General features: G+C 39.9%; 2 protein-coding genes across 2 annotated transcripts; both read left to right on the top strand.

Annotated features, from left to right (window-relative positions):
• Window positions 1–1192: 1192 nt before the first annotated feature.
• On the top strand, window positions 1193–8652 carry LOC133857504 (LRR receptor-like serine/threonine-protein kinase HSL2). Its single transcript, XM_062292771.1, has 3 exons — window positions 1193–1253; window positions 1528–1876; window positions 8109–8652. Exons 1-3 carry the CDS (start codon window positions 1193–1195, stop codon window positions 8650–8652), a joined length of 954 nt encoding a protein of 317 aa, XP_062148755.1.
• An 11445-nt stretch (window positions 8653–20097) lies between these two features.
• Window positions 20098–23408, top strand: LOC133857703 (receptor-like protein kinase HSL1). Its single transcript, XM_062293023.1, has 2 exons — window positions 20098–22757; window positions 22882–23408. The coding sequence occupies exons 1-2, from the start codon at window positions 20129–20131 to the stop codon at window positions 23301–23303; spliced, it is 3051 nt and encodes a 1016-aa protein (XP_062149007.1). The 5' UTR covers window positions 20098–20128; the 3' UTR covers window positions 23304–23408.
• The last annotated feature ends 1497 nt before the right edge of the window (window positions 23409–24905 follow it).

The following is a 24905-nucleotide window of genomic DNA, read 5'->3' as shown; positions in this document are numbered from 1 at the left end:
AAAATTAAAATTGTCAGCTAACACGCCAAAACCAACATCAAACTTATTACTAGGTAAATTTGATAGAAATCTTTCAATCCCAATGAAATCAACATAACTAATTTCCTCATTACTCAACTGAAATCCCTCGTTATGTGGACTTTCATCAAACACACGGTAATCATTATTTTCTTCAATAAATTTTATTGCATCAACCAGAAAACTTACCTCATTTAATAAATCCTCTTTGTCAGGATAGATGTCGTCATAAATTGTTGGAGAGACCCAATCTAAATTTATTACAATTTTTTTTCTCTTGATTATACGACAAAGAATCTTCCACAAGATCTTCATCATTGATATCAATATCATAAGTCCCAATCCACGAATCCTTGGGAAGGATCTTCAACATCTTCATGTTCAACATTATCATGAACATCTCCATGTATGAACTCCTCATCAACGAACTTGTCTTCTTGGAACTCTTCATCAACAAATTTTTCATCCCGACCACGCTGTTCCCGAACCAGAACAGGATTTTGATACGGATTCTCCAAATTGAATTTCTGAAGTGCGACTATCAATATCGCATTTCGTATCCATGTTTTGTGTCGCTAGACGCTGGGTTAACTCTGCAACTTGCCTCTGCAAATCCTCAATCATCACATCCTGAATGTTATGATCACGATGCAGAGCTTCCTCATTCGGAACCTGCCCACGACGACCACCATGACCACGACCACCAGCCATTGAAACTAATGAAGAACTCGTCTCTGGAAAGTGCTAAGGCTGATACCAATTGACACCGAACAAAATAGTGATTGTTTTGCAGGCTATTCAATAGGCAATTTGGAAGGAAGAAAACAAAGAAAATTATCCCAAAATACGGAGACAATCTCTGAATTGCAATAAAATTATCAATAATCAGTCATCTTGGAAAAACGCCCACAAGCCGGGCTAATATAGCTGAAAATTCGACCTTTAGTAGGGTTTTACCAAAAATAGCAAAACCCTAATAACCTGAGTAAAACGAAATACAGAAAATAAAATATATTATTCTAAAAATATTCTTCAAATATTTTGTACGATTCTTTTCATGAAATATATTATTCTAAAAATATTCTACAAATATTTTGTACGATTCTTTCCATTCTCGGGCTGATCTTATTCAAGAAATAATCTTCAAATCTTGTGTCTGATTTTCTCCTGCATCATGGCGGCACTGGAGCATTTGGATTTGTCAAGAAACAATCTGAGCGGAAAAATCCCTAGCAGTTTGTTTATGCCGAAGAATTTGAGTATAATGTATATATCTTTACAAAAACAAATTGTCCAGGGAGATTCCTTTAGTGGTTGAGGCTTCAAACATAAATGTTATTGATCTTTCCGAGAATTACTTAATCGGGACAATACCCGATGATTTTGGAAGACTCACCAAATTGTCGGGTTTGAGTTTATTTATGAATCAATTATCTAGAAAAATTCCAGATAACATAGGTCGTTTTTCGAGACTGATAAATCTTAAACTGTTTAACAATAATTTATCAGGTACTCTACCTCCGGACCTTGGGCGGTATTCTATGCTTGAAGTTTTTCAGGTGGCGTCCAATTATAGGCTTATTGGCCAGCTGCCACAACACTTGGGTGATAATGGAAAGTTGATACGAGTGGTAGCTTCCGACAACAACCTCAGTGGTCAACTGCCGAAGTCGCTTGGAAATTGCAATAATTTGATATTTCTTAATGTTCAAAATAATAGGTTTTCTAGGAATATTCCTAGTGGCCTATGGACATTATTGAATATGGGCAGCTTGCTGTTAAGCAACAATTCGTTTATAGGTGAGCTTCTTGAGAGATTGTCACGCAATCTTTCTCAATTAGAGATCAGTCACAACAGGTTTTTGGGTAAAATTTCGGCGGGAGTATCTTCCTAGAGGAATTTGGTGTTTCTGGACGCCAGTAATAATCTCTTAAATGGTTCAATTCCTCGAGAACTAACCGCTCTTCCACATTTAACAACTCTTTTGCTTGATCACAATCGTATATCATGGAAATCGTGTACCCCAGCTTGGGGGCCGAATGATGGGTGTGGACGTCAGAATTGCCTTCAAGGCCCCAAATGCCTTCTTGCAGTCCTCGTCAAAAATGAAAGGGGCCTCCTTCACCAACAGTTTGTACAAAGGCCGGGCGATCTTGCTGAAGTCCTAGATGAATTGCCGATAGAATCCTGCATGGCCCAGAAAAGAGCGAACCTCTTTCACCGTCCGTGGGGGCGGAAGGTTGGATATCAGATCTACCTTTGCCTTGTCTACCTCTATCCCCCGACGAGAGATGACGTGCCCGAGCACGATTCCTTGTTGCACCATAAAATGGCACTTCTCCTAATTGAGCACTAAGTTCTTCTCTTTACACCTCTCCAAAACCAACGTGAGGTGGTGCAAAGACTCCTCAAAAGATGACCCAAAAATCGAGAAGTCGTCCATAAACACCTCCAGAAAATGCTCCACCATATCAGAAAAAATGCTGATCATGCACCGCTAAAAAGTAGCGGGTGCATTGCATAAGCCAAAGGGCATGCGTCGGTAGGCGAACGTCCCAAACGGACAAGTGAAGATCGTCTTCTCTTGGTCTTCAGGGTCCACAGGGACCTGGTTATATCCAGAATAACCATCCAAAAAGCAATAATACTCGTGCCCGGCTAACCGCTCCACCATTTGATCAATGAACGGAAGAGGAAAGTGATCTTTCCTGGTGGCGGTGTTCAGCTTGTGGTAGTCGATGCAAACTCTCCATCCAGACTGTACTAGAGTTGGAACCAACTCGCCTTCCTTGTTCTGCACGACTGTAACTCCAGCTCGCTTGGGCACGACATGAATGGGGCTCACCCATTTGCTGTCAGAGATGGGGTAGATGATGCCAGCATCCAACAACTTGATGACTTCTCCTCTGACGACTTCTTGCATGGTTGGGTTGAGCCTTCTCTGTGGCTCCCTCGATGGCTTGGTGTCTTCCTCCAAGTGTATCCTATGCATTACCACCGAGGGGCTGACTCCCTTAATGTCTTCAATGGTCCAGCCTATAGCTTCCTTATGCTCCCTCAAGACATCTAACAACCTCTCCTCCTGAGCGGTGTGAAGATCTGAAGCTATGATTACAGGCAAAGTCTCTGCTGGACCGAGAAACTTATACTTGAGATTGTCCGGTAAGGGCTTAAGTTCCTTCTTTGGAGGCTCAGGTACTGCTGCCTCCTCTTCCTTCTTGCTCTCCAGAGGAGCAAACTCCAAAACAACATTTGCTTGCTCAAGTAGGACATCCAAGTCCAGATCCTCTCCAAATTGAGCAAGGCATGCTTCCAGGGGGTCTTGAATGCTTGATTCTTCAATGCTTTCCTCCAGGATTTCCTCTATCAAGCAGACATTGTTGATCTCATCACACTCCCTCGGCTGTTTGCTGATGGTGAAAATGTTCAGCTCTACCGTCATGTTGCCGAATGAGATCTTCATGACCCCCGTCCTACAGTTGATCAGGGCGTTAGCCGTAGCTAAGAATGGTCGCCCTAGGATTACCGGTATCTGAACTCCAACGTTCTGTACCGGCTCGGTGTCAAGCACTATGAAATCCACGGGGAAGTAAAACTTATCCACCTTAATCAAAACATCCTCCACTATTCCCCGTGGTATCTTCACTGACCGATCAGCCAATTGAAATGTCATGGAGGTGGGCTTCAATTCTCCTAATCCTAATTGCAGGTAAACTGAATAGGGTAGGAGATTGACACTGGCTCCAAGGTCAAGCAGGGCCTTCTCAATGTGGCTGACTCCTATTGTGCAAGAGATGGTAGGACATCCAGGGTCCTTGTACTTGATGGGCAGCTTGTATTGGAGGATTGAGCTGACTTGCTCGGTCAAACAAACTTTCCTCGGGACATTGTTCCTCCGCTTGACGGTGATTAAGTCCTTCAAGAACTTGGCGTAAGACGGCACTTGCTGGATGGCATCCAAGAACGAAATGTTAATCTGCACTTGTTTGAATACCTCCCGAATGTCCTCGAATGTTCCTCATTTCTTAGGCGCGAGAAGTCTATCAGGGTAAGGCGCCCTAGGTATAAACGGCCTAGGAGGAGGAGTCTCTACGGTCGAAGCTAATGTAGATGTCTCGGCATCTCTCTTCTCTACGCTCCTGCTTCCTTGTTCTCCTTGTGTAGCAGGGTTCTCTTCTGGGTGAACCACTTGGTTGTCCACTTGTTTCCCTGATCTAAGTGTGACAACGGCTTGCACATGCTCCTGCCCATGCATTGCATTTGATGAACCTCCCTCGTGGAACTGCAACTTCGGATTCGGCACAGGCTGACTAGGGAGCTTTCCCTTTTCTCTCTCCCCCAGGTGACTAGCAATTTGCCCGATCTGGGTCTCCATCTTGGCAATAGCTTGAGTGTTCACCATGGTAGCATTCTTCACGTCATTGATGGATTGGCCGGTAATCTGGATGAAGTTCTTAAGAGTGTCTTCCAACGAAGATTGTGAAGAAGAGGCAGGAGCTTGAGTGGGGGATTGGTATGATGGTGCAAGTTGGGATGGACGGCTTTGATGGTGAACCGGCTGATGAAATCCAGGGGGGTATTGAGTATGAGATTGGTGAGGAGCTCCCCTTTGAGTCATAGGCTGGTTCTGCTTCCAAGAAAAGTTAGGGTGGTTCCGCCACCCTGGATTGTACGATTCGGAGAAAGGTCCACTGGCTTACTTTCGATAATCGTTGAAAGCATTCACTTGCTCCATTGGTGACTCGACAAAAGCTGGCAATGATGGGCAAGTCTGTGCTAAGTGCAAGGGACTAGCACAGATGGAACAACAATCAACATGGAATGGGTTGGCAGCATTCATGGATTTGCTAACAACTAGGGCTTCGACCTTTTTGGCGAGGGCATCTATCTTCATTTTTAATTCTATATCCTCCTTAACCTCATAGATGCCTCCCTTCTTTTGAATGCGAGCAACTTTATCTCGACAGCTTGAAAAATCCCACTGTTGGGAATTGTCGGATAACTGATCTAAGGTCCTATACGCCTCCTCTCCCGTCAAACTCAGAAATGCGCCTCCGTTCATCGACTCGATCATGCTACGATTGGATTGAGTTAATCCTTGATAGAAAAATTGTACCAGTCTCCATTTCTCGTATCCATGTGGAGGGCACTTAATCAGCATATCTTGAAATCTCTCCCAACTCTCAGAAAATTTCTCATCTTCTTCTTGAGTAAATGAGCTTATCTCCTTCCTACACTCATTGACTTTGGACATGGGGAAGAATTTGTTGTAGAACTTGTTGAGCAAGTTCTCCCAAGAAGTGATGGAACCAGGCATGTTTGAATCCAACCATGCTTTGGCCCTATCATGGAGTGAGAAAGGAAATAGCCTAAGATGCACAGACTCTTCAGAAATTTTTTGAAATTTGAAGGTGGCACAGATGTCCTTGAATTTCTTCACATGGCTATAAGGATTTTCGAGGTCCAAGCCATGGAATGCGGGTAGGAGTTGAATGACATGAGGCTTGAGGTCAAAATGAGTGGCATTGGTTGGGGGTAACACGATACATGAAGGAGAATTTGTTGCAACGGGTGCAAACAAATCCCTAAGTGTCCTAGTATGATCCACGTTTTCTCCCCGATTCCTCTCATTTTCATTTGCATGCATATTATCTCCCATCTCAATAGAATTTCTAAGATTTCTCCTAAGAGTTCTTTCAATTTCGGGATCTAAAGATGTCAAGTCTAAGTTCAATGATCTTCTACCAAGCATATACCAAACATACACAAATATTTAACCAAAAGACAAACAAACAAAAATAAAGAAAACAATTTGCTAATAGGGAACAAAGTTCTCCAAAGTACAATCTAGGCTAATTCCCAGGTAGGTGAGGGGGGTCACAATGGACACACTTAAATCCCAAGACCAATCCTTGCCAGAATTTACCTTGTCATTGCCTTTAGATTGCTAAGTAAACCCTTACTAGCAAAATATATATATATATATATATATATATATATATTATCAAAGAAAAATAACACAACTAAGATAAAATGTAAGGATTAACACAAATGCATACAATTTACACTAAGATAGTAGTAAAAGTAAAGATAAGAATACTTACAAGTTGGGACCAAAAAGAATTTTTGGTAAAAATATTCTGCTACTGATCTTATCCAGGAGCTGCCCTCTGAGTTGAGGTCGATCGATCGAATGTAATGGTCGATCGATCGAAATAATATTTGATTGATCGAATATTCGAAATTTTGCAGGGCCAGGAACAGAAATAGAACAAAAAATCTCTTTCTTTTTTTTTTTTTTTTTTTTTTAGAACAAAATAAAGCAAATTGAGGATAATATAAAACACAAACTAAACAGAATTTGAACTAAGTTATAATGAACTAAAAGGAAATTCAACAAGCAGTAAAATAATATTAAACAGAACAAATATGAACAAAAATGAACAAAATGGACTAAAAGAAGTACTGGAACAGTGATACTCACCTAGTTCCGAGCTGCTGCTGTGCAGAAAGTCGATCGATCGAATATATTGTCGATCGATCGTCTTTTTATAGTGCAGATTCTAAGTCGACCGATCGAAAGTCGATCGATTGAATTTATTTTCGATCGATCGATTCTTCAGGGCACCTAGTAAGTTGCAGAAGCTGCAGAACAGATCCGGGAAAAACAAAGAAAAGACTTAGAATGCAGATTAGAAGCTAAACAACAGTAAAAATGAAACAAAAATCTATCTAACTAGTAGAAAAACAAAATCAATCAAACAAAAACCAATTTTTGAACCGACTTCCCCGGCAACGGCGCCAAAAACTTGATGTGTGTTTTAAATAGTACTCGCAAGCGCACGAATCGTTTGCAATATAGTGTGTGCAAGTGCGAGGTCGAATCCACAGGGAAATGGTCAAATATTGGTGTCTTGCTTAATCAACCTCATTTTAACCTAGTTCCAAAGGGTTGAACAATGATTGAAGAACAAAAGACTAAAGGAAAGAGATAGAATGAAATATGTAAATTAAAAGGAACTAAGGTTAAGGAATCCACCAAACCAAATCCTACACCTCACACTCTTGGTTCCCACTTGAACACCCAAAGAACATTAAGCTTAGGGTGTTATTCAAGTTTCTTAACCATAAACCCAAGAACCATTAAATGAATCCAACACATTGACAAATCACAAAGAGTACCGATTGAAATCAAAACATCCAATGTATCATTCAATCACAATGGATATTATCATTCAAACCGATAAAACAATGTATTAGTCGGTTGAAACACATAAAATGTCCTCTATCCACTACTAACCACATTCATTGCAAAAGATAAAGCTTTAAATGAATGGAACTTGAACAACTAACATGATATATCATTAAATGTGCAAGTGGTACAGCAAGATTGTGAGTGTCATCAATGGAAAGGTTTCATCCTCAACCCTAGTTGAGGTTACTAGCCATCCATGACTAAGAACACCACAAGAAAATGATGAACAACCATGGAAATGAAAGAAAAGCTCTACAAAGAGAAAGTATCTGAAAATAAACTACTGAATTACACTATAAGAAGCACGAAATTAAACCTAACTACAGAATTTTTGCTCTATTCTCTCCTCTCCTACTCTCTCTACTACTCCTTCAACAAGGGGATGGCTATGGCTTTTATAGAAGAAAGCTAGGGCAAGAAATGACTCCTCTACCCTCCTCTAGGGTTCCTCTGCAGCTAGAGACAACCACAAACACGAAACCAGCGTGTTCTGCAGCGGAAATCAGAGGGAGGACTGCTTTTTGGCTTCTGATTGGGCGTTCTGGCGCGCTCTGCAAAAGCAGTTTCTGGGAAATTTCGATCGATCGACTTCGGGCAAAGTTTCGATCGATCGAATTTTAAGTTCGATCGATCGACTTTACAAGATCTCCGAATTTCCAGCTATTTCCTTATGAAATTTGTCATTCCTCTCTTATTGTCCTACAGAAACAGAAAACACAAAAACTAACCAAAACATTAGAAAATAACAAGGCTAAAGGTCTAACTAGTGCAAATCAAGGGGTCCAAATACACAATATTTGGCACTCATCAGGTAGCTTCATTCCTTGTGATAAGGATATATCGAAAGAGAGAGCAGGTATTGGATTTGACGTGGGAGCTCACCTCATTCCAGAGGCTGAATTTCACAGAATCTGACATTTTGTCTAGACTGATAGATAATAATGTGATTGGTAGCGGTGGATCTAGAAAGGTATATCGTGTTGCTATTAATCCATCAGGTGAAATTGTCGCTGTGAAGAAGACATGGAATAAGAAAAAGGTAGAACAGAAGCTTGAAAAAGAATTTCTGGCAGAAGTCAAAATACTAAGTTCAATTCGACATTCCAACATAGTGAAGTTGCTCTGTTGTATCTCCAGTACTAATAATTCAAAACTTCTTGTCTACGAGTATTTGGAAAATCGTAGCTTAGATCTATGGTTGCATAGGAAGAGTAGTAGAGCATCAACTATCTCAGGTTCAGTCCAACATGTTGTCCTAGATTGGCCTAAGAGATTTCAAATAGCAGTTGGGGCTGCCCGGGGGCTCTCCTATACGCACGATGACTGCTCACCACCCATTGTTCATCGAGATGTGAAGTCAAGCAACATCCTTTTGTAAGATATTATTTCCATATATGGCCTATATGCCACATAAAGAAGTATTTATTAATATTTAATAAATAAATAGTATATACGGTATTACGGTTATGTAATTTAATTAATTAAATTACCGTAATGGAATCGTTTTAATTGATTTAAAATCAATTAATAATATTGTTTCCTTGATGGGAGGAACAATACGATATTTACCATATTTGAGGGTCCCTGACCTAGCCTATAAATTAATAGCCTGTGTACACCATCAGTACGGCAATTCGGTCATAGGCATAGGTTAGAAGATCTCTCAGATAAATTTTTCTTGTTCTTCAGATAGATCGTGGAAGCGCTTGAGCAAAGATGGTTAGAGGTAAGCCTAGATCCTTGTCTTTTGTTTTTCCGCTGCGCATGTTAATTTGAGCATAACATGTTTTTATGTTCTAACATGTGGTATTAGAGCCACCTCTATGCTATTTTGCTTAGTATTTAATTTTGTTATACATTATCAATGTTGAATCCAGTGTTTTATTTCGTGAATATAACTAGGTCTGTTATTCACCTACGGTTGATAACTCACTGTTTTAATATGGCTAAAGCCATAGATACATTGTCGTGAAACCACTGTGTCACCATGGAAAAATCCTCATACAGCAGCACTGGCATTTGCTAGTGAAAAGTTGCATAAGGGTGAGTGGGTTCTACCTCAGGCAGTAGGCGTCGGCTTTTTCGTGGCCACCGTCGTTGCGTGAGACAGCGGTGGGGCTAAGGGCCGTGACAGTGAACGACGACCCCTGAGGGTCGTCGTGACCTGCTGATTGATCGGCAAACCGGCAGATTGCGTCGGTTCTTTGTAGCCGACACCTGAAGAAGAAACCCATGGTTGAACATCACCGGCCGATCCTCAGCACCGGCCATTCACAGGTGAAAACCCGCATAAGGCTGAGCGGGTTTTTGCCGCATGCAGTAGGGACCGGCCCGTAAGGGCCGGCGTCGTTCCGGAGGGAAGAAGCCGCTGTAAGCAGCCTCTTCCCCGTCACTAGAACTGGCGGCCCTTATTTGCCGCCTGGTTCTTGGGCAAACGGCGACCTAGAGGGGTCGCCGTTGCTGCTAAAGCAGTGGCCCACAGTGGTCGTACATAAGGAGGCAGAGGATCTGGCCGGCGTTCATGGTGAAGAGAAAAAGGGTTTTTCAGTTTTTCGGGTCAAGGGATGAGGAACCGGGTAGGGTTTCGACCCGTCAAGTAAACCGGGTTCCGGGTTTGGGTTCAAAAGACTTTCGGGTCAGGGTTGGGTTCGGGTCAAACTGGTGGTCGGGTTCCAGGTGTGGGTGTTTTAATCCATGCCCGATCCGTTTTGAATTTATTTAATAATTAATATAAATAAATAAATAAAATATGGCACATTAAGTGACCAATGCAGAGACCCGACCCGATTAACCAATAAGAAACCTGACCCAATTAGGTGGGTTGACCCAAATTGGGTCAGCCCAATACAACAACCCATTTCAGTAGCCCATCAAGAATTAAAAATAGTAGACTCATTTGGGGTTTAGAACTTGAGTTGACCAAGTGTAAAGGGCTTAAGGCCACTTACTAAACCATTGGGCCATGTGTTTTATTATGTCCTCATATTGCAGTTTTATTCCACTTATTATTTACAGTGTTGTATATTAAAATTATTGTTTCTTTAATATATGAATTGAATTTATATCGTTTAAATATAAATTGTTTGATGCCTAGACCTAAGAATAATTAACAATACCATATATGCTGGCGTGTTTACAGTAATATCCAAGAATGCAATGTCTAGAGAAGAAAGCAAAGCCAAAGTAATTCTACAGCAGTATTGGCAACAAACTTGTATTCAGCCTCTGTGGAAGACCTAGACACGGTTGGCTACTTTCTCGAGCTCCAAGAAATCAAGTTGTTGCCAAGGAAAACACAGTAGGCTCCTGTAGAGTGCCTATCATCAGGGCATCCTGCCCAATCAGCATTCGAATAAGCTTGAATAGAGGTGGAAGAATTCTTGTGCAGCAACAGGCCGTGAGTGATGGAATGCTTTAGATATCGAAGAATTCGCTTGACAGCTTGCCAATGAAGCTTTGTTGGGCGATGCATGAATTGATAAACACGATTGACAGCAAACGCCAAGTCTGTACGTGTGAGGGATAAGTACTGAAGTGAACCAACTGTGCTGCGATATAAATATGGGTCTTCCATAGGGTCTCCCATGAAAGCAGACAATGCCGAGGAAGAACACGTTAGAGAGTTAACATGTTTTGCATCTGCCATATTTGTTTTGTTTAGTAAGTCCCTAATGTACTTCTGTTGAGAGAGAAGTAGACCATCATTCACGGGAATAACCTCTATTTCAAGAAAATAGTGTAATGATCCCATGTCTTTAACCGCAAAGTCAGTGCCGAGTTGCTGTAAAAGTTCAGTAATAGTAGCAATAACTGATGAAACAATGATAATATCATCAATATAAATGAGTAAAAACATAGTTATAGCTATTGTACGATAAATGAACAAAGAAGAATCAGCCTTGGAGCCAACAAAACCGAGCTAAAGAAGCTTCCCACTGAGGCGAGAAAACTATGCCCGAGGAGCTTGTTTCAGGCTATAAATGGCCTTGTGCAACTTGCATATATGATGAGGATAGGAGGAGGGAATGAAACCCGGTGTTTGTGCCATATAGACATCTTTAGTCAAGAGTTCATGTAGAAAGGCATTTTGGATGTCTATTTGCTGCATAGACTAGCCTGCAAAGTAAGCAATGGACAAAACAGTTCGAATTGTTGTTGGTTTAACCACAGGGCTAAAAGTCTCCCCATAATCTATCCCAACATGTTGATGAAACCCCTTAGCAACCAACCTTGCCCTATGACGTTCTATAGTACCATCCGCCTTTCTCTTTAGCTTAAAAACCCATTTGCAACCAACTACATTGTTGGTTGCCGAAGAAGGGACAAGGGTCCAGGTTTGGTTTTTAAGTAAAGCATTAAACTCAACCTGCATGGCAGTCCACCATTCATTGACCTTGGCAACAGTAGAGAAGCATGTGGGCTCTATAAGCGCTGATTCTGCAAGTAAGGCCCGAGGTAGTAGATATCTAACAGTCCCATCAGTGAGTTGTCGAATTCTGCGTACATTGTTCTGAGATCTAGTCCGCATAGGGTGAATACGTGGAGGAGTCAGTGCTAATTGAACATCTGGTTCTGCAGGAGAGGAACTAGAAGAAGTAGGAGAAAGGGTGTTAGGAGAGGTGGAAGACAAGGTGATGGAAGGAGAGGAGGGAAAGGAGCAAGGGGAAGGAGGGATCAACCCTCGGGTGGGAGAGAGTGGAAGAGAAATAGAGACTAAATTTGAGGAAGAGGGTTCTGTTGGGGAGGAATCTGAATTGGTTTTGTTTTGAGAGAAAGGAAACACCTCTTCATGGAAAATCACATCTCGAGAAACAAAAATTCGACCAGTTTCGAGATGAAAACATTTATAGCGTTTATGATGAGAGCTATAACCCAAGAACACACATGGTTTAGACCAAAGAGAGAATTTTGAGAGTTGTACGGTCTAAGATTAGGAAAACAAGCACAACTAAACACCTTTAGAAATTGATAATCAGGAGTTTGCGAGAAAAGTTTTTGGAAGGGAGAAATATTTCCAAGCAAGGGGGTTGGTAACCGATTTATTAAGTAGCAGAAAGTTAAACAAGCTTCATCCCAATATTTCTTTGGAAGAGAGCTATCAGCAAGAAGTGCCAAGGTTGTATTAATAAGGTGGCGATGTTTCCGCTCAACTCACCCTTGTTGTTGATGAGTTTGAGGGCATGACACACGATGATTAATACCAATTGTTTGAAAATATTTGCTGAGATTACAATATTTACCACCCCAATCAGATTGGATACTTTTAATTTTGGTGTTGAGGAGGTGTTCAACCATAGTTTGAAACTTTTGGAAGACAGGCATGACATCAGATTTAGATGAAATAGGATACACCCAAGTAAATCTACTAAATGCATCCACAAATGAAATATAAAAATGATTGCCATTTATTGAAAGATGTGGAGCAGGATCCCAAACATCTGAATAAACTAAGTCTAAAGGATTACAAATAGTAGTAGTAGAACGGGAAAAGGGCAATTGATGACCCTTGGGGCTGTGGACAGGCAGTGCAGGGTGCATGTGCCTTATTTGTTGAAACTGGAAGCTGAAATTTGGAAAGAACAAGGTTAACAATCGGAAGGGCCGGATGACTCAAACGTTTGTGCCAACGATGTGATGTTTTCTTCTCACCAACGAATGCTTGAGATGGAGATGTGGGCACTTTCGAAAGGAAGAGTTGATGGAGGCCATTGTTAAGTTGGCCTTGGTGGATTGGACGCCTAGTCTTGCAGTCCTTGATAATAAAATGAGAATAGTGAAATTCAAAGAAAACAGAATTTTCAAGAGCAAATTGATGAACTGAAAGGAGATTTTTGCATATAGTAGGGGCATAAAGTAATTGCTGCAACAAGAAAGGATAATTAGAGAGAGATAAGGAGGTAGAACCAGAATGTAAAATAGGCAAACCTGTACAATTCCCTATGCGAATCTGATCTTGGCCAGTGTACTCTTCTGCAGAAAGATTCAGATTCTGGAGACTATTTGTCATGTGACGTGTTGCAGCAGTGTCTGGGTACCAGTTTTCTTTTGGAGGCAGTGAAGGTGAGGAGTAATAAGCCTGAGCATTGGATTAGGCCGGAGGAGACGGTGCAGCTAGAGCAGGGTCCAGTCTTTGATAACATCTTGGAGCGGTGTGACCAATCTTGCCACAGAGTTGGCAGATTGGCCAAGAAGGGGCAACAGGGTCTTGGGAGAAATAATTACCTCTGCCTCGGCCATCGGAAGAGGGTCCTCTGCCTCTATATGTGGTGCGACCTCGACCACGATATCCTCTCCCCCGATTCATGGGAGCCCGAGCAGAAATATTAGCCATTGGAAGTAAGGGCACCGAGAGTGGTGCTAGTATTCGGGATGGTCTGGGCTAGAGGTGGAGTTGTACCATCCAAGAAGCCATACGCATCATTGGCTTTACCAAAAGCCAGAATCTAAGTTCGCCAGCTAGGAAAGTTGTTAGACAGCTTGATATTCAAGGTATGGTTCATATTTGGGGCGGTGAAGAGGACATTGGATGAAGTCGACTTGGAGGAAGAATCCAGGGAGGCAGACATAATGATGAACGGGAAAAAAAATCTGGAGACGTGATTCTATAGGTGCTCTGATACCATGTAAGATTTCAAAGTATATTGGCTTTCAAGCTTGCTCATCTAGTGAGCGTATATTGAATTATATATAGAACTTACAAGGTAGTATAGTTTACACAATAACCCTTAGCTTCTAGTATTCTAATCTAATACAAACTCTTAGATAGAAATCTAATGACAAGTAAATCTCCTCTAGATAACCTTATCCTTATTAACAGGTTGTGTTATCAACACTCACTAGGAGGATTGATCAACCAGGAGTCTATCAGCATACTCACTAGGATTCTTAGGAGATTGAATCACGCTAGGAGTATGCTTTGTGCTAATACCTAGAGATTAAGACCAAAGTAACAACTAATATCATACCCAATGGTGAAGAACAAGTCTCACAAATCTGTTTGGGGCGACTTGAAAGTGAACACCCAGGGTAGCATTTGAACAAAACTTGATGGGCTTGAACAAAGTTCATCCAAAGAGTTCTGAGATCATACATAAAGTTTATTTTTAATGGAATTCTAATGGAATTCAGACAAATTTCGTTCCAAATGCGTTTGAATGCGAGTCAAACTGAGAGTTTTGTTCAAAGCGGTGTTTAAATGGGTTTCAAACATGCACCCTTATTTAAAGTGGCAGTTGTGTTTAAATTTAGCATTAAGGTTGGAGAGGATTAAATATGTTATGTTCTGACAGTCTTTGGATTAATCTTCAATAACATAAAATTGGGTTTCATTGTTCTCTCTTCTTCTTTCTGATTTCAAGGTATTCAAGAAAGAAAATGTGGTCTTATTTTCTTCCTTTTTGCTTCTGCTACGTCATGTAGAGAGCACCAACTTCGACGAGCTTGGGAATGAGGTGGCCACTAGGTGAAGGGTGACCAGGACTCCATTCTGCAAATGCAAGTGCCACTAATGGTGATAGTTGGCACAGGATTGCAGGGGGAGTCACCATCATTATCATGCTCAGGGTAAGGGAGGGTAGCGATCGCATGGTCGTCCAATTGGATGGCGATGGGATGGACCCTATTTGTGGCAAGAAGCAGATTAGTAGGTGGCTTTAGCAATTAGCAAAACCTAAAGAAAATGACATTTACATAACCCTATATCAGTTGGTTGGGTAAGTAAATGTCTTGTCGGTTTTCCACCACCCATAACTGACGGCTGATCCGACCACTGTTGGTTTCTGAAATTCCTTACCAACTCCGAATTGGCTAATGCCCCAATTGACTGTTTTTGGTTGGACGTGTCAGAATGTTGGATATTTTGCCTAGTTAGTCAATTGAGTTACACTTGAATGATATATTGAGAAAGGTATTATCACTTCCACTGTATGCCCAATACACCTCTCTTAGGTCCAATGTGGTGATATGATTCATGATTAGTGTGGAGTCTACCATGGCCAACTCCAAATTGGCTAAGATTAAATGTTTCCTAGCCTTAGTCTTTTGCGTAACTCTCAAGTTCTGCTATGTTGCATCATGTTTAGGGTGTATTGTATGATGCTGAGAAGTGGCAACACTCTTACAAAGTTTATAAAAAGTGTGGAAAAGATGCTTCTAAGGCCTAAACTTTGGCACATGTTAGATGATGTGGAGTCTACATGGAGCTTGTATGATTTAGTTTTAAGTTTATTTTGATTTGATTTTGTACTTTGGCTTATTATTGGTATTGTGTTTTATTCATGGGTTTCACTAGTTATTTATTTTGGACTTTAGTAGTTAAAGCTCAAGGAGTCTGAAGTCTATTGGAGATTAGGCATTAGACATCTATAGATATGGATGTAATGGTTTTTTCTATGATTATTGAATATAGAAGACGAGTATGAAAATTCCAGCAACTATTATTTTTGTGGATTATGTGATGCAACTATATTCAAGTTGTGATGCCGAGAAACCCTAGGTATGATGCTTAGGTTTGTTCTACATTACAATAACTCTTCCCCAAATAAAAGATTGGAGGTGTGAGGTGAATCTAAAAGAATATATTACTTGTTAAGCAGATGTGATGCTCATGTCTGTCGCTAGTTTTGGAACAATACATGAATTACTCTGTTTTAAATTATTTTATAGGAAATTCCTCTAAAATTGGTTGCCTTTTGCTTTTATTGCAACCTAGCATGTAATATCAGGATTTTAAAACAAAAAGGAAAAATAATCCCTACACATTCCCTTGCGGAATTTGAGACATTCAACAATCCTATCGGATATCTTGAGACACCTTTTTAGATCCCTTTTACTTCTCCCAGCATTAATGGGGCGATATCTGATTCACTGTCTTTATAAGTTTGTTCTTTTATTTTTATATGTAATAACAAATTCATTGGCAAGCGCAAAGGCACAATCCAAGTACACAAGAGAGAAGTCTATCTAATAGCAGAGAAAAGATCTAAGAAAGCATGGAAGTTTGAAACACTACAATCTGAGACAGCGTCCCAAAGAAAGAGTTTTAAGGTCCTCTCATGGTCCCCAAAGCTACGATTGTTTATTTCAACCACCCTTTTAGGCATAACTCAAACCAACCATACATTGCTGAAAATAGTATTCCAAAGAGCACATGTGATCTTACAATGGAGTAGAAAATGGTCTACCGACTCTTTATTCTTCTTACATATGCAATACCACTCAATCACATTGATATATCATTTCCTTAGGTTGTCTATAGTGAGGATCTGCCCTAAGGCAGCCAACCAATCGAAGAAAGCTACTTTCAAGGAAGCCCTATTCTTCCAAATACTTGTTCAAAGAAAATGAATGTTCGAATAGGGAACAAGAACCTTATAGTCAGATTTAACATCAAACGACCATCTCTCGGAAGAAATCCAATAAAGTCTGTAATCTACGCCTTGTCTCACTCTAACATAATACAACAACGTGAAGAGTAAGGTAAAGTGATCCATATCCCAATCATGAGCCACTTTGAGAAGGCACTAGAAAGTTCCAAATGGTCTACCACAATAGCGTCCTTAAAATGGATAATGCTAAACAAGACTGGAAAAGATGTCTTGAGAGTTTGAGCCCCACACCAAAACATCAAGTTAGAAATGGATTTTGGAGCCATCCTCCATCTCAAATTTAGTGTGGCTAGACAACTCCCCAACTCCTCCTAATATTCTTCCAGAGCCTTACTCCATGCGACCCGTAAACTTCATTAAAACACCACCCATCCTAAGAACTGCCTTATTTAGAATCCACAACCAACCCCCATAAGGCCTCTCTCTCATGAATGTAGTGTCCCAACCACTTCTCCAAGAGAGCCCGGTTGAACAAGTAAACTCCAAACCCCCAACCTTCCTCAACTATCGGAATATACACCTTAGTCACCAATTGGAAGTGGGGAACTAGACAAGGAATTGGTAGGCAGATTAGTTAAAAGTGCTTTTAATAAAGATTACTCTCCTACACTTTGAGAAGTACGTCATCTTTTATCCCGCCAAATGATGCTCTATGTTCTCAATGATGTCAATTAAAATGAAGGGTGATAACTGTTTCTTGTTGTCAGTTCGATATGCCCGAAGGAAATGACAGAGAAGCAGATCGTCGCATTCTCTTGAATGCCGAAGGAAAAAATAGAAAGCACAAATGCCTTGTGATGCCATCCTCATATTTATTTATTTATATTTTTTCTCATCTGGGCGGGGGGAAGGAAATGCCATCTCCCATCGTCTTTTACCCTAGTGTGCACTTTCTTAGGGTTGGTTGAGCTCACTCGAAGTGTAGTTTAAGATTCTACTTGACGTGTAGATGGGTTCCAACTTGAAGTGACACTAAGTCAAGTCAAGTCCTCCTCCATGGCTGCCTTTCTTCTTTCCCACTATAGGTTCATCTTTGGATGCTTTTTCTTTTTTCATTGCTGATAATCACATACCTTTGGATGTGTGGACCCATTTTTCTTGTGTTGCTTCAGTTTGGTGAGAATGAAGAAACACTTTGCAGATTAGATGGTCGCAACTTAGTTAGATGTAGCCGTTGTTTTGTCCTCCAGTAATTTTTAGACATAATCTCACAATTTACTGATAGGCTCCTTATGGTGAGACTGACTAATCATTTTCATCATGCCGTGTTGGACATGGCATGATGAAAATGATTGAATGCTTGACTGACTAAATGAATGGATCCATTTAGTCAGTGGAGTGTCGTCGTCACTGACTCACTGAGAGCGATTAGTCTTGCGTGGACTTTGAATAGGGGTGAGAAAAATTAATAATGAGTTGATAATTGAGATAATACCGATTCGTGGTGGAAATTGTTCGGAAAATATGATTCTCGTTGTGGGACTTGTCTGGATAGCAAAGTTGTTGTCCGACTTCCACATCTTTCCACAAAGGCGTGCATTTTCTATTACATTTTCTCTTTGAAAAAAACAAACAAGGAATGTCTCTTTCCTTGAATGTTCAATGCTATCTTTCCCATTTTTAATAGCTTCATCAATAGTTAAGACACCTAAAAATTACTCTCAGCAGTCTAATCAGTTTAACCAAAAATATTTGGTGAGTGAACTGTGAGTACTATTAAGTCCCTAAATCATCAAAAAACTAAAAAAATTATCATTTCTCTTTTTTCTTTTTTCCTCCTTTCTCTCTCACACAAATCAGTCTTAGTACAACCCTGTTAGGAAAAAACAAATTTTCAAAAATATGACCGTTAGAATAAGACAAATATTTATAAATATGGCCGTTAGGAATAGACAAATTTTTAAAATATATGATCGATAAAATAAGATAAATATTTAAAAATTTAACCGTTAGGAAAAGATAAACCTTCAAAAAAAGATTAAATAGAGAAAGAATAAAAAAATTTGAAAAAAAAATATTATTTAAATAAAATAGTGATAGTGAATAGTTAAAATAGTGAGGCTGTAGAGAGTGCTTTAAAAAAGTGGCTCACCATAATAAAGAAAAATAACTTTTAACTATTTTAACTAGTAAAATTTGGTGAGACTATAAAAAATACTCTAAAAGAGAAGTTACAATTGACCATCCATACTATTAGCCCATTTTACGTACTTCTCTGCCATTAGAATTTTTTTGTTAAATTAAACCTGGTAGCTAGGAGACCCACAACCTGGGTCTCGATGGAGGAGGCCCAACCGTTGGGTCTCCTTGGAGTGGAGACTCACGTTGCCTGTGGGTCACCATGGAGAAGACCCAACCATTGAGTGTCGGTAGGCTGTGGGTTAGTCTTTGCAGATTTATTTATTTTTCATATTGGTATTTTCATGCATTTTATCAAGCGTTTGCTGTCTATGTTAACAAAAAATTCTAATAGCAAGGTCCATTGCTACTTTTTAAAGTTTCAAGAGCGCATTGCAATTAAGGTATAAGTTCAAGAGGCAAGTTTAATTTTTTCTTAAGTAAACATTTAACCTGGTTCTAACGTGAGTAATTTTAGACGTCATACTTATGTTATTTTTTAAAAATAATGTGACTTTTTAAAATTATAATTTGATTTAAAATGATGATTTTGAAAGAAGGAACGAACTCGTGAATTGTGTATTAGCTCTGAAATGGGAGAAAAAAAAAAGAAGAGGATGAAGAAGAAAAGCGCGCAAGAAGAAGGGGGAGAGTGGAGACAGAGATCTTCCCATTTTCTCTGTTTGAACTTGATGAGAGGAGGAAAACCCTCTCTTCGGGACCTGGAGAATCTGCACATAGGGAGTGAAGGAGCTCCATGGTGTGGGGAAGGAGGGGAACAGAACTCTTCCCTCCTGCCCTGCCTGCGCTCAAGGGAGAGCTGAGAGAAGAAGTTTCGACGAGCGTAAGCTGACATTGCGAGGTACAGTGATGGTCCTGTTGTAAACATTATATATCAATTCGTGATTTTGGCCGCTCTCTATTATTTTCAAGTGACTGGAAACATTCTCCATTTTCTCACAACAAGACGGAACTACACTGCTCTATCTTTTCGGCGAAAACGAGGATCCTTCTCATTCTCAAACTAGTTATAATATATTCTAAAAACTCAGGAACTGCGATTCCAGGAATTGTTAGTGATCGAGACAATATATTCCAAAAACTCAAGAACTATAATGCTCATCTTTAATTCCGTACGACACAATATTTATTAATTTTTTATTTTTAGCTCAGCAAGACTTCAATAGTAATATACTTGTAGTCAACGTGTACGCTTAATTACCGGGAAAGAATTGCCAAGGCGACTCTCGTAAAATTTTCGACGTCTAACGTCTTTATAAGGTTTCACGCGTTTCAGAGAGCATAATTCGGACCAGAGTTCAAACAAGAAGTAACGAACTCAACCTCCAAATGACGAAAACAACCAAAAAATGCATCGAACTCTCTTTCTACACAAGTCTCTTCCTTCTCCTCTTAAGCCATGCAACCTCTGATCAGCTCCATGATCAAGAGCAGGCAGTTCTACTGAAGCTAAAGCAACACTGGCAAAACCCCCCGTCCCTCAACCATTGGAACTCATCAAACTCCTCCCACTGTATCTGGCCAGAGATCACCTGCAGTACTGATGGCTCATCAGTCACTGGACTATCCCTCCAAAACATGAGTATCAACGGAACAGTCCCACCCTTCATCTGTGACCTCAAGAACCTCACATCCCTCGACCTTTCAGACAACTATATGACCTCTAATGAGTTCCCACGAGCTCTCTACAAGTGCTCCAATCTCCAATACCTCGACCTCTCGCAGAACTACTTCGCCGGCACGGTCCCTGATGACATTCACCTCATGGCTCAGCTTCGCCTGCTCAACCTTGGAGCCAACAGCTTCTCCGGAAACATCCCAGCATCCATCGGGCAATTAACAGAGTTGAGAACACTTCAGCTCTTCCAGGTTCCATTTAACGGTTCTTTCCCGCCAGAAATTGGCAAATTGTCCAATCTCGAACGACTAGAATTGGCCTGGATGACGAGAATCACAACAACGTTGCCTTCGGAGTTCACAAGGCTGAAGAAATTGAAGTATCTTTGGGTGGCAAGCTCCAATTTGGTAGGACAAATCCCAGACACGATCGGAGAAATGGCGGCACTGGAGCATTTGGATTTGTCGATGAACAATCTGAGTGGGAAAATCCCGAGCGGTTTGTTTATGCCGAAGAATTTGAGTATATTGTATCTTTACAAAAACAAATTGTCCGGGGAGATTCCTCGGGTGGTCGAGGCTTTAAATATAGACGTTATTGATCTCTCCGAGAATAACTTGACCGGAACAATACCCGATGATTTCGGAAGACTCACCAAATTGTCGGGTCTGAGTTTGTTTTTCAATCAATTATCTGGAAAAATTCCAGATAGCATAGGTCATCTTCCAAGGCTGATAATTCTTAAACTGTTTAACAACAATTTATCAGGTACTTTGTCTCCGGACTTTGGGCGGTATTCTATGCTTCAAGAGTTTCAGGTGTCGTCCAATAGGCTTACTGGCCAGCTGCCACAACACTTAGGTGAGAATGGAAAGTTGGTAGGAGTGGTAGCTTTCAACAACGATCTCAGTGGTCAAGTGCCCCAGTCGCTTGAAAATTGCAACAATATGATAATTGTTAATGTTCATAATAATAGGTTTTCTGGGAATGTTCCTAGTGGCCTATGGACATTATTCAATTTGAGAACTTTGATGTTAAGCAACAATTCATTTACAGGTGAGCTTCCTGAGAGAGTGTCATGGAATCTTTCTCGATTAGAGATTAGTCGCAACAAGTTTTCGGGTAAAATTCCGGTGGAAGTGTCTTCCTGGAGGAATTTGGTGTATCTCGACGCCAGCAATAACCTCTTAAACGGTACAATTCCTCGAGAACTAACAGCTCTTCCTTTTTTAATAACTCTTTTTCTTGATCAAAATCGACTCTCAGGCTCCCTTCCATCAGATTTTTTATCATGGAAATCGTTAAATATGCTAAACCTTAGCCGAAATGCAATCTCTGGACAAATTCCGAAGGCATTTGGTTCTTTACCAGGACTTAATGTTTTGGACCTCTCAGAAAACCAACTGTTTGGTGAAATTCCAAGTGAACTTGGCCTCCTGAAGCTCACTTCACTCAATCTCTCTTCGAATCATTTGACTGGGAGGATACCAAGTGAATTCGAAAATGATGCATATGCCAGCAGCTTCTTGAACAATCCTCGCCTCTGTGCTAATAGCCCATCACTAAACATTCCCAACTGCAATTTCAAACTCCAAAATTCAAGCAAACCTTCATCCAAATTGCTTGCTTGGATTATAGTTTTACCAGCAGCTTTCCTAGGTTTGGTAGCTTCATTGCCTGTGATCATAATTTATAGGAAGAGAAAGCATGTATTGGATTTGATCACGTGGACTCTCACCTCATTCCAGAGGCTGAATTTCACAAAATTTGACATTTTGTCAGGACTGACAGAAAATAATGTTATTGGTTGTGGTGGATCGGGAACAGTATATCGTGTTGCTATTAATCCTTCAAGTGATTTTGTTGCTGTGAAGAAGATTTGGAATAGCAAAAAGCTAGAGCAGAAGCTTGAAAAAGAATTTCTTGCAGAAGTCAAAATACTGGGTTTAATTCGACATTCCAACATAGTGAAGTTGCTCTGTTGTATCTCCAGTGATAATTCAAAACTTCTTGCCTACGAGTATTTGGAAAACCGCAGCTTGGATCTATGGCTGCATGGGAAGAGTGGAGCATCAACTGTCTCAGGTTCAGTCCATAACGATGTCTTGGATTGGCCTAAGAGGATGAAGATAGCAGTTGGGGCTGCCCAGGGGCTCTCCTATATGCACCACGACTGCTCACCACCCATTGTTCATCGAGATCTGAAGTCCAGCAACATCCTATTAGATTCCGAGTTTAATGCAAAAATCGCCGATTTCGGTCTTGCCAAGATGATGATCAAGCAGGGAGAATCTGCTACAATGTCAGCTGTGGTTGGCTCTTTCGGCTACATGGCTCCAGGTGTGTGACATAAAATTTTCCAAGTTTCATTTTTATTATAATTAATGCTGGTAATTGTCTCCCTTTTTCCATCAGCAGGAGTTTTAATTTGTTGCTTCTTAATTGTAATTAACTTCAACTGCAGAGTATGTTCACACGATACGACTCAATGAAAAGATTGATGTTTATAGCTTTGGGGTCATCCTTTTGGAACTGGCAACTGGAAGAAAAGCTAGTGAGGGTGACGAACACACATCACTTGTCCAATGGGCATGGCGACAGTTTCAGGAAAGCAAGCCTATAGTTGATGCCTTGGATGAGGAGGTCAAGGAGCTCTGTTACTTGGATGAAATGTGCTGTGTTTTCCAACTTGGAATCATTTGTACAGATACTCTGCCTTCTTCCAGACCCTCCATGAAAGAGGTTCTCAAAATTTTGCTCCGATGCAGCCAGCCACTTGTTTTTGGAGAGAAGATTATTTCCGAGTACGATGCTTCTCTCCTCAAGAATTCAAAGGGCGAGAGGGTATTAGAAAATAATGATGCAACTTTGGCATCCATTGTTTGACGACTTCTCGAAAAATGCTAGATATTAATCCCAATTAACATTTGGATTAATCATTGTTAAATTGTAATAATAATAAAAAGATCCGGTGATTGGTTAGAAGTGTCATCAATATTGTTGAATTAATATTAGAAAGAATTATAGTATCTAACCTTTCTCTTTTAAAGTTGGAAGATGACATTGTTGTTTTGTTTTTATGTTTGAATTATCTCTATGTATTATATATATGAGTAATGTTACTCTTCTTACCCATTTCACATCAGCTGACGTAGTGTGTTTTAAATAGCTTAAAACACGCTACATCAACCGGCGTAAAATGAATGTGATAAATAAGTGTAAAGAGTAACATTACTTTACTCTTTATATATAAATCCTTTAAGAGTATGTCGTATTAGATAAGGTTTGGATAGAGGAGATTCTCCTTTATATGTATGACGTTGTTGTATTAGAACAACATACTCTTTCTTCCTGAGTCTGTTTAATATTATCCTAGGCATATCAATAAAATCACTAGTTATTCAAATATTTTACATGTGTCTTAAACCCTTTTTATTATTATTATTATTATTAAAAGCAGAATTTATTAGTTTTTTAGCGGCAAAAATTATCATTTGAGTATTTGCAATAATTTTGGTTTGAGTTTGAAAAACATGCTAAGCTTGCAAATTACCATGTGTTTCATGGAGCATGATAGAGTATATCATAAGGTGAGATGTTCGGTTTAGTTGATGTGATACAATCTTTAGGATTTGATAAGGGTTGATGAGATATTATTTCTAGTTTTTAGGTTTCAATTATCTCTTTGTACTTTGAGTTTATATAAAAGATCTATTATAATTATTGCTAAGGGTACTACAACTTTTATTATAAATTTCTTATAAATTGACATGTCAGCCTATCTGGCACTTATCGTGACAGCATTAAAATGTGAATTGCCATGTTACGTGATAAATTACACGACAATTATTACGTTTACAAATTGACGTGACAGCTTGCACAACATTTATTATGTTAGGTACTAAAATGTGATAGTACTATCACGTCACTTGACTTTCATTTCCAAAAGAATGCGAACCGCCATATTTCTTCAATTTTATGTACAACTAGCCATAATCCTTTATTTTAGGGGGGGTAAAATTGTCCAAATGAAATAGAAAGGAGCCTATTCAATGCGATCATTGCTTAATGTGAAATGAAGAAATTCAAGGAATGGAGAGATACATTATTTGCTTTATAGTCTTTTGTGCTAACACCCTTTTCTTAGGCAATAATGTTCGGTTCAAATAATTTTAGGATGCTCAAAATTAGGGGATCCAGCTTGTGTGCTGTAGTTAAAACTACATCACACATGCTGTTAAAAAAAATGATGGGTTGAGATTTAATCTAACCTCTCGCTGCTTTCTCCCTTCTCTCCTCTTACATTTTTTTTTTTTTTTCCCTTAGCTCGAATCTACTTCAACGTACCAGTCCTTTTTCTAATGTAAACATCTTCTGTAAAAACCTCTTGCTCCTCTCTCCTTTCTCTCGATTTCTCAGATTCACATTCACCCACTCAACTCATGATCTTCTTCCTCTTCCTCCCTCCATTCTTAGCGTACGCCCATA

The sequence above is a fragment of the Alnus glutinosa genome, chromosome 14 (assembly GCF_958979055.1).
Source record: "Alnus glutinosa chromosome 14, dhAlnGlut1.1, whole genome shotgun sequence".
Lineage (NCBI taxonomy): Eukaryota > Viridiplantae > Streptophyta > Magnoliopsida > Fagales > Betulaceae > Alnus > Alnus glutinosa.
The sequence above is the reverse complement of the archived record's forward strand: the minus strand, read 5'-3'. Positions and strand labels throughout refer to the sequence as shown.

Coding starts and splice junctions, on each gene's coding strand:
- LOC133857504 (XM_062292771.1), top strand. CDS start 1,193: ATGGCGGCACTGGAGCATTTGGATTTGTCAAGAAACAATCTGAGCGGA. Junction 1,254..1,527: donor GAGCGGAAAAATCCCTAGCA/GTTTGTTTATGC, acceptor ATAATTTATCAG/GTACTCTACCTCCGGACCTT. Junction 1,877..8,108: donor TTAGAGATCAGTCACAACAG/GTTTTTGGGTAA, acceptor CCTTGTGATAAG/GATATATCGAAAGAGAGAGC.
- LOC133857703 (XM_062293023.1), top strand. CDS start 20,129: ATGACGAAAACAACCAAAAAATGCATCGAACTCTCTTTCTACACAAGT. Junction 22,758..22,881: donor TTTCGGCTACATGGCTCCAG/GTGTGTGACATA, acceptor CTTCAACTGCAG/AGTATGTTCACACGATACGA.